Raw genomic sequence first — 10,707 nt, forward strand, 5'->3', positions numbered from 1 at the left:
GAAAATGTTAGTTATCCTTGTAGCCCTTCTTTTCCTCTAATTTTTTGGTCTGCAAATTTAAGTTGTTAACCCTTCAGATGACAAGCTCAATGATATTATTACCCTAAAACATAGGCTGCTGAGCTTAACATCAGTATCTGTCTGAATACTAAATACATTAGACATAACATGGAACAGGTATTTTCCATCGATCATTAATATGCTAAACTTTAAATCCATACAGAATGTGAAGAAAATTAAAAAATAAAAATAGTAAAAAAATAGAAATAAATAATTATAATTTTTATGCAGAAATTTAGAAATCTGACCATATACAACATTATAGCAGGACAGTCCTAAGGCCATGCTTGGGTTCCCTGTCATTCTGGTCTTCTAAAAGCACACTGCTTCTAATTTCATATAATTACTGCTATACTCTCTCTCAAGTAAATGTTTGTTTTTTTTTTAAAAAAAAAAAAGGTAACAAAACAAGAGACAAGAAAAAACATATCATAGAACTGTCAATAATATTACACAATCAGATTAATTAGTCTAGCAAAGAATGGGACAAATAAAAACTATGACTCTTACAACTATAGATGTAGCAGATATAACATAAGGCATTAAATACTCTTATATTTTATGCTAAATTTTTCATTAATCACCACGAGATTCTCATTAATCCTTGTGGACAAATCATTGATACCCACAAATTCAATTGGCTTAAATAAGGTGCAAAGAAAAATTTTAAGTGAAGATAATAGTTACTAGATCTGAGGAAACTTACACAAGTACTTTAATATATCTAAGGGCCACACAAGCTATGACTGACTTCAGATAAAGCAAAAGAAATATTTATAAAATTTTTAAATTCTGTAATCCAAGTAGTGTAATGAAAAAAGAGTACTAACCATTTAGCTAAATATTTTCTTTAAATTTAATTATAGTCCTTGTCTTCAATAATCTTTTTCTGTGAGCTTTAATAATCATCCATGAGAACTTTGCCAGAGAAATCCAGGTACCCAGCCACTTTCTCTGTACAGCAGAATAAGCATCCAGCACTGAAGTGCTTAGAACTCTGGGTAATTAGCATGGTCAGAGGAATCCAGGTGCTTCGCCTACCCTCTCCACAAAGTGAAGCACCTGGAACCTGGCATGGCCAGAGGAACAAAGGGTAAATCCACTCTTACCAAGGGGAAACACTTTCCATGCAAACTCGCAATTTATGATTTGTTCCATTATATAACATAGTCTTTGTTCTATGGTCTAACATACAAAATCAATAGTAACCAAATCTGTTACTTTCTAAATTCTACTTGACACTATCATTATTGCTAAATGTACTATTCTAGCTAGGATATCATATCTAGATAACTATATGGAGAAGCTCTGGGGTAATAACCTCACCAGAGCCCTCTACCTAAGGATGGAGGATAGTACCAAACAGAAACCAACATCCCATTCCCAGTTAATTGGGAAGGCAGGATCTTGGAACACACACAAACCAAAAAATCTCTGACAAAAAGAAGAGATCTCTGAAGAGCAGACTTTTCCTAGAGCGACCTTGATAGTAGTGATATAGTTGCCTACTATCAAAATTTAATGAGGATTATCATAGAAATTAAAATAAAATGTTATTTCCGAAATAGAAAATGAGAAATCAAAAGACCAAAATGCAATCTCAGGGCCCCAGCCCACCAGAACAAGTCCATGAGACATCAACATAGAAAAACTGGGAAGTCACAAACCTAAAACCTTCAAAATGATAATAATTGAAGTAAAGAAACAATTTCAGGTAGGTATAGGGAAAATCAGGTAAGAAGTAATCTCTCAGGCTAAAAAGAAATAACAACCATAATGAAAGAACTGCTGAGCATATCTAAAGGAGAAATAGAGTTTAAAACAGAGAGGATCATAGAAAAATGATAGAAACCTTGAATGAACAATATAGGCAAAAATTGGAAGGCATGAAACAGATTCAAAGAGATATTGAGGAAATTCAAAATTCTATTAAAAGCTAGAAAAAACTTTTGAATGAAACTGAAGATAGACTTTCAGGCCCTGAAGACATCCTTGAAGCTAGCAACTATGAAAGGAAAGATCTCTTAAAAATAACGAGGTACTTTCCCTGGTGTGACATGCCAGCCCCGCCCCCGTGGTGTGCTGAGACAGGGATTGAGACTTGGCCTGGTGGCTCCTGACTGTAATCCCAGCACTTGGGAGGTTGAACACAAGTGGATCACTATGAGTCCAATGTACATAGTCAGACCCTGTGGACCCTGTAGACCCTGTCCTAAAACACAAGAAGTAAAAAATAAAAAAATAAAGTACCAGAAAATAATAATTGAACAGATATAAGATGGCACAAAGATGAACAACATAGGACTGATAAGTATCAATGCAAAAGGAATCAACACAAATGACACAAAAGGGTATTTGCAGAAGTGATAGCAGAAAACTTCCCAAGCATGGAGAAAGAATGAGACATACAGAACTCCAATGAGCATCAACCAAAATACATCTATCCCCAGACATATAATAACCAATACCTCAGAAATTCAGCAAAAGAATAACATGATAAAAGCTGTTAGAGAAAAAACAGATCACATAGAATGAAAAGCATATCAGAATCACAGCAGATTTCAGAACAAACCATGAAGTCAAGAAGTGCATGAAGTGATGTATTTCAAGTCCTGTAAAGAAGCAACTTCCATCCCAAATTGATGTGCCTTCCAAAATTATCTCTCAAAATTAATGGGGATGTAAGATACTTCCATGACAAAGAACAATTAAAAAAAAATTCATGACCACCAAAATCCCAGAGAGTACTGAAAGATGTTCTAGAAAGAGATAAAAATGACCACAACTCTAAGAACAATAACAGAAAGAAATCACCAAGTAGAGCAAGCAATTAAACATAGGGAAAAATAGAGAATCAACAGCAGGAAAACAATATAAAGAAGATAAGCCAATACACATCAGTTGTAGCTGTCAGTGTAAATGGCCTCAACTGACCAATTTAAAGAAACAGACTGGGAGAATGGATCAAGAAATAAAATCCAGAAAGATTAGTGAACTGAGCACCTGCTTTGGCAAGCATAGGGGCCAGGGTTCAATCCCCAGTCCTGCATTTCATGCTGGCCCTACCCCTGGGGTACACTGAGCCAGCGAATGAGTGCTGGTGTGCTGGTGCACACCTAAAATTCCAGTGCTGGGGAGGCAGAAAACAGGAATATCACTGCTAGTCCAAGCTGTGTCATGAGACCCTGTAACAAATACATAAATGAAAAGAAAAACAACTAACAATAAGTTGTACAAAATAAACACATGTAATTTAAAAGGAAATATATAGACCAAAAGTCAAAGGGTAAAAAATAATAATCCATGTGAGATGAACTCAGAAAAAAAAATAGGGCTAAGTATTCTGTTTGCAGATAATGTGAACTTCAAATCAAGAATGATCAAATGAGGGGGCCTTCCCCATAGCTCAGTTGTTTAAGTGGCTGCTTCAACAAAGCAGTCAGGCTCAGGTTGCTGTGGTTCGATCCCCACAACTCAAGTCAGCCAAACCTGCCCTGAAGGCATTAGGAGAAAAAAAAAAGAATGATCAAATGAGATTTTAAAAAGGTTACTACATAATTGTCAGGGGAAAACTTCAAGAGTAACACATAAAAATCATAAATATGCATGCACCAAATATGGGAGCACCCAACTATATAAGACAAATTTTAAAGGAAATGAAAAATTAAATAATCAACAACACAATCTTAACACCCCATTGTCTTAAAGAGACAGATCAACTAGACAAAAAATTAGCAGAGATGTAGCAGAACTGAGCCAAATCTTTTAACAAATGGACTTAGTAGATCTTTTCAGAGTGTTCCACCAGTATGTAAATGCATATTCTTTTCAGCTGAAAAAAATACATTTTCTAAAATAGATCACATGTTAGTTCATAGTACATGTTTAAATAAATGCAAGTGAATTGAAATTATCACATATATATTATCTGACCATAATCCAAAGAAACTGGAAATTAATGACAAAAGAAATAGCAAAACTTCATAAACACATGGAAATTAACACACTCCTGAGTAACCAATGGGTCACAGATGAAATTAAAGAAGAAATTAAGCAATATCTATAATTAAATGAAAATTCAAATACAACTTACAGGAATTTGTGCAATGAAATGAAAGCAGTCCACAATGGGAAATTTATAGAGGTGAGCTTACACATTAGGAAAACAAAGGGAGAAAAAAAATAAACTTTCAAATGCTAGGGGCCAGGGAAATGGCTCAGTGGAATAAGTGCTTCCCTGACAAGTGTAAGGGTCTGAGTTCAATCCCCGGTTCTGAAAAAAAAATAATAATAATAATAACTTTCAAATGTTACACATCAAGCTTCTAGAAAAAGGGAAGCCCAAGCTCAAAGAAGGGAGGATTATAAAGGTCAGAGCAGAAGTTGATGCAACTGAGACAAAGAAAATAATACAAAGAATTAATGACTCAAAGAGTTGGCTTTTTGAAAGATTAAATAAAAATTGATAAACCCCTAGCCAATCTCATCAAAGAAGAAAAGAAAAAAATGCAAATTCATGCAATAAGGAATAAAGAAGACAAAATTACTACAGAGCCTGTGGAAATTCAGAAGATCATCAATATCTACTTCAAAAATCTTTACAAATAGGATCAAAAGCACAGAAAAAATGGACAGATTTTGGTATGAATTACCAAAATCCAGTCAAAAAGATATAAAAATACTGAATAACCCAATATCAGTTAACAAAATTAAAAATGTAATAAAAAAAAAACTTGCTGACAAGGAAAAGCCCATGTCCTGACAGATTCACAGCTCAATTCTGCAAGACATTTAGAGAAGATTAGATCCCAAGACACCTCAAACTCTTCAATGAAATTGAAAAGGAAACATTTCTCCCTAAATCATTTCTGGAAGCAAGTGTTACACTGATATCAAAATCAGAGAAAGATTCAACCCAAACAGATCTTTAGGCCAATCCTCCTCAGGAAAATAATGAAAAAAATACTCAATAAAATATAATCAAGTGGAATGCAACAAATCATCATGAATATTATACAACATGACCAGATGGGATGCAACCCAGGGATGCAAGGATGGTTCAATATACACAAATCTATAAATGTAATACACCATACCAATAGATCCATGAACAAAAACCACATGATCACCTCAAAAGATGCAGAAAAGTTTTTAACAAAGTCCAACACTCATTAATGACAAAAATACTACAGAAAATTGGAATAGATGGTGTTTATGTCAATCTGATAAAAGGAATCTATGACAAACCAACAGCCAACATCATTCTAAATGGACAAAAACTAAAAGCTTTCACTCTAAAATCAGGTCAAGAAAAGGATGTCCATTATCACTACTCCTATTCAAAATAGTTCTAGAAACATTAGAGCAATTAGAGAAGAGAGAGAAATAAAAGGAATAAAAATTGGAAAGGAAGGGCCAAGAATATAGCACAGCAGCATAAGCACCTGCCTGGCAACCACAAGGTCCTGAGTTTGAACCCTGGTACTGAAAAAAAAAAAGGAAAGGAAAAAGGAAAAATTATCATTATTTGCAGATGACATAATACTTGTCTCAGTTACTCTTCTCTTATTAGGACAAATACCTGACACCCAAAGTGAAGGAAGGAAAGATTTATTTAGCTCACAGTTAATGGTGGTTTCAGTCTATACTTAGCTGGCTACAGGGCAGAGTGTCACATAGCAGAAAGCAGCTGTTCATGGTGGCAGCAAAGAACAAAACAGCAAGAGCAAAATTGGAGGAGTAGCAGCAACAATGACAACAGAAAGCAATTCATTCTCCCTTATGTTGCATTCAGGTTATCTGCCCCAGGCCCAGTACAGTACTCACACCCATAATCCCAGACGCACTTACACCCATAATCCCAGAAGCATTTATACCCATAATCCAAGCACTGGAACATGAATAAATCACAAAGTCTGGAAGTCCACCCCATGACTGCATGAGGCTTTGGACTAGACACACACCATGAAAGTACTCTACATGGAAGACCAAAAAAAAAAAAAAAAAAAAAAACCTGCAGCAAGAAACTACTGGAGTTAATAAACAAATTCAGTATATAGCAAGATACAAAGTGAACATCCCAAAATTAATAGCATTCACATACATAGATGTTGGGAGAATAAAGAGTTAAAATAAAGATGTACTAGATGACTTGCAGGGCATGTGGGATGAGTAAAGCAGGACAGCAACATGAGGGAGTAACCAAGAACACTTGGAACTCCTCAAGGACATCCTGATTTTGTGTCCTTGCTCTCAGATGCCTGGCAGGGTGTCACATATAGCTGAAACATTAATCTTAGGCTTTTTATGTTAACCTAAAGTAACTTGAAGGCTGAGAGACAATGTATAAAAATAAAGACCGAGGACAGAGCAGCAGCTTTTTGCTCTAGCTCTTGCTTTGCTTGCATTCAGTGTCTGTGTGTCTCTTTCCTAGCACACAGACAACAAACTTACTAAGAGAAAAACTAGGGAAATAACACCCTTCACTATAGAATCCAAAAAATAAAATATTTAGGAATTAATCTCCCATCCAAGTACTAACCAGGCCTGAAACTGCTTAGCTTCTAAGATCAGATGAAATCAGGTGTACTCAGACCAAAGAAGATTGTAGAAAATGAGATGACATTCCTTACTTATGGATAGGAAAAACTAACGTTGTAGGAATGGCTATATTCCAAAAATTGTTATAGAGATTTAATGCAATTCTGATCAAAATACCATTAGTATACCTCACAGATCTAGAGAAATTCATTTGGAACCATAGAAGACCTAGAATAGCAAAGGCAATCCTGGCCAACAAAGGCAAGGCAGTAGGCATGACAATCCTTGACTTGAAATTATACTACCAAGCTTCTGTAATAAAATCAGTATGGTCCTGGCAGAAAAAGAGACCTGGAATAGATTAGAAGATGCAGACACAACTACAAACACATTTAGCCACTTTATTTTTGACAGAGATGCCAAACATATTCACTGGAAATAAGATAGCCTCTTTAATAGATGGTGCTAGAAAAACTGGCTTTCAATAGGCCAAAAACTAAAACTAGATCCAGGTCTATCACCATGCACTAAACTAAAGTGAAAATGAATTTTAGATTTAAACATCAAAAAGAACCACTAAATCTGCTAGAAGAGAGCGTAGGTAGATTTCTTAAAGACATCAGGGTAGACATAGAGTTCCTTAATAAAAACCAAACTGCACAGGAAATACTGCAATGAATCAACAACTGAGATTTCATCTTATTGAAAAGTTTCTCTACATCAAAAGAAATTGCCAACAGAGTGAAAAGAAAATCCATAAATTGAGGGAAAAAAATCTCAACCAACTGTCCCTTAGGTAGGAGACTTCTATCTATCTAGAACACGTAAAGAATGTTTAAAAATCAGGCATCCAAAATTCAAAGACCCAATCCAAAAATGGTCATCTAAGATGAATGCACATTTCTCAAAGGAAGCGATACAAGTGGCAAATAAATATATGAAAACAAGTTCAATATCATTGGTCTTTTGAGAAATGCAAATTAAAACAACACTGAGATTCCATCTCACTCCAGAAAAAAATAGCTACAATCAAGCAATCAGCTGACACAATGCTGAAGAGACTGTGGGGTGGGGAGATCCTTCTCCACTGTTGGTAACAGTGTAGACTGGTACAATCTGTGGAGATTCCTGAAATTTGGGTATTTTTTTATTTTTCCAGAATGATTACAAACATCATACTATAGTGATATATGTACACTCATGTTTATATCAGCACAATTTGTCACAGCTAAATCTTGGAAACAACTCAATTTCTCATCAACTGAGGAATCAGTAAAAGAGATGTGATATTTCTAAATAATAGATTATTACTCAGCTATAAGAAAATATAAAATTGAGACTTTTATAAGTACTTGGGTGCAAGTAGAGGCTATAGTCATAATCAGACCCATATGTATAACAATACATTGTCTCTGTAGTGTAAGAACCTGAAAGAGCAAATAAAATCTGAAAAGTACAAGAGATATAGTAAAAAAGAGAGAAACTGATCAAAAAGAATGAACAATTGGGATAAGGGAAAGGAGAAAAGAAAGATAAAAATAAAGGAGAAAAAATCATATATGCATATACATAGGGTAACTACAATGACTGTACTACTAATTTCTATCAGTTATTTGAAGGGATCATTCAATGCTTAAAATTCTTATTTTGACCAATTTTACATGCTTATATCTATAATCTGAGCAACTACATTGAAGATAACAATGCGCAATACAACAGCCATTGATGAATACCTATTATCTTGGGTTTCTTTTTTTTGAAATTGTGTATTGCTTGTAATTCTTATCTATTTTTGTTCCTTTTAAAGTTAAAATAAAAATCTATGAGATATTATTTTATATTAACTATAAAATGATTTTAATATATTAAAACTATAAATTATAATAAATATGACCATAAAGAAATAAACAGCTTTTTATTAAGAGCTTTATATGAAAAGTATTATAGTACATATTTATAATAGTAGATTAAATTTTCTAAGAAACGTTTTGAAGGAACTCATCATTTTTGATAACTAAACCATCTGTCTATATGGAGTAATGTTTGTAAGTAAGAAAATATAATGCCCCTTTTATCTTTTAACAACCCTTCAAAATATGGTATACTGTTTAACATATTTGAATTCAAACTTTATTTTGCAACGAGTTCAAATTCAAAAATTTAGGTCAGTAAAAATTCAGATCCAAAGAGAAAGCCTCTTATCTTACATCCTATAATAATCACCAGAAACTGCATGTCATGAAACCAATAGTCGACAACTTTTATTGACTACAGAGGGTAAATTTATGACTTTTTCAAGTTTAAGAGATTACTTGAGAATACAATCAATTTTAAGAGAGAAAAGGAAAGAAGGGAAAGGAGGGGAGGGGCGAAAGGCAAAATAATCAATTCAAGAATCGAAAAGAAAGGAAGGACGAAATGTCATGACTGGGTTTCCATAGATTAGGACAGAGTACCTTTGTACCAGGTCCTCGCCATTCCAGCAGGGCAGCCCAGAGGCAGCAGCCAGTTCACTAACGCAAAGCTGATCGGCCAGGCCACCGTAGAATGACCGGTAGTGTCGGAGGCTGTTGATGAAATCTCTGTATGGAAGAACAAAGACACCAATTAAAACCAGACATCCATAATCAAGGGCCACATGTGTGGCATATGCTACGCATAATGTTTAAAATGAAACATTTTGCTTCCTATACTTATTTTCCTATATTTGAGAAAACTTCTAGCCATCAATAATCATACACTATAATTTTAAAGACAGTAACATTCAAATTTATTGAACTGAATAAAAGTTCTTGCTGGGTTATAATCTGACATAATTCCAAGTGCAAGAGGTTGTGCATAGTGTATACGAGAGCTGACTCATGCACATCATTTCATTTAGCCTTGCTAACTTCCTCACTGGTTGCCGGCATCTAAATCTCACTAATAATAATTTTTTTTTCCATATAGAAAACGTCAGAGGCTTACATCATGTAAATTATATGACTACTGTCTAGTAGACGTAGGTTGTTCTCCTGTCTGCTCTCTCATTGGTATCTAAAAGCATCAGTTGGGCCAGCCAGATAGCTCAGCAGACTAAAACGTCTGCTTAGGCAAAGCGCAGTGGTCAGGGTTCGATCCCCAGTGTGCCATGCCAGCCCCACCCCCGGGGCGCACTGAGACAGCAGCTGAGACTGGGCGTGGTGCTGCACGCCCGTAATCCCAGCGCTTGGGAGACTGAAAACACCCATATCACTATGAGTCCGATCTATGCAGTGAGACCCTGTAGACCCTGTAGACCCTGTAGACCCTGTCCTAAAATACAAAAATAAATAAATAAATATTGTTTCCTTAGTACCATGACTCCAAGACCCAGAGAGACAGATATTTCTGAGGCTCTAAATAAAAGCAACTGAAGGGAAGGACATTTACAATATCAGCTCAGGCAGTCCCCTTCCCACACTATTCCTCCTCCCATTAATTTTTGAGACAAAATTCAATAAAAATGTTTTTCAGTACTTTTAATATAGAAAGCCAAGACTTTTGAGCTTTAAAATCAAGGCTTTGAAGTATAAATAACTTGCATTTAGCATTTCAAAATATTAGGTCACAAGAACTGGTTCTGAATTTTTTACATAAATTAATGTTCAAGAAAAAGAAATGACAAGCCCTAGCCTGATACAGTGGATATTCTCTCTAGAGTAGAAGATAGAAACAGGAGCTGGAAACGTGGGAAGGAAAATAAATTTGAGAAATTCAAGGGAAGAGTAGTAGAAATGTAGCAACTATGAAATCATAACCTCTATTAAAGTAAAAAAAAAAATTCTTTAAAAATAAGATCAAAGGGGGTTGGGGAGATGGTGCAGTAGAATAAGCGCTTGCCTGGCAAGTGCAAGGGCATGAGTTCAATTCCCAGTTTCACACACACACAAAAAGAAAAAAGTAAGAAGAGGTGTGACATTAAATTATAGCTGTAATCTCCAAACTTTTAAAAATTACATCTGATTTTGATAGCACTATTTTTTTATTTTATTTATTTTTTTCAAAGTTTTATTGATAAACAGATAGCAATGAGACAGTTTCAAATCAAATCGGAAGTACAGTTTCAACAAATAATACACTGCATAT

At 34.8% G+C, this 10,707-nt stretch overlaps 1 protein-coding gene across 1 annotated transcript in view; it reads right to left on the bottom strand.

The window, feature by feature from the left end:
• The window catches only part of Gpc5 (glypican 5), an 863,449-nt gene that overhangs the window by 439,310 nt on the left and 413,432 nt on the right, over positions 1–10,707 (bottom strand). The window contains exon 5 of the mRNA XM_004626298.2: positions 9,057–9,182. Within this exon, the coding sequence (XP_004626355.1) occupies positions 9,057–9,182 (126 nt within the window). The remainder of the gene's footprint in view (positions 1–9,056; positions 9,183–10,707) is intronic.

Source organism: Octodon degus, unplaced genomic scaffold, assembly GCF_000260255.1.
Source record: "Octodon degus isolate 3935 unplaced genomic scaffold, OctDeg1.0 scaffold00013, whole genome shotgun sequence".
NCBI lineage: Eukaryota > Metazoa > Chordata > Mammalia > Rodentia > Octodontidae > Octodon > Octodon degus.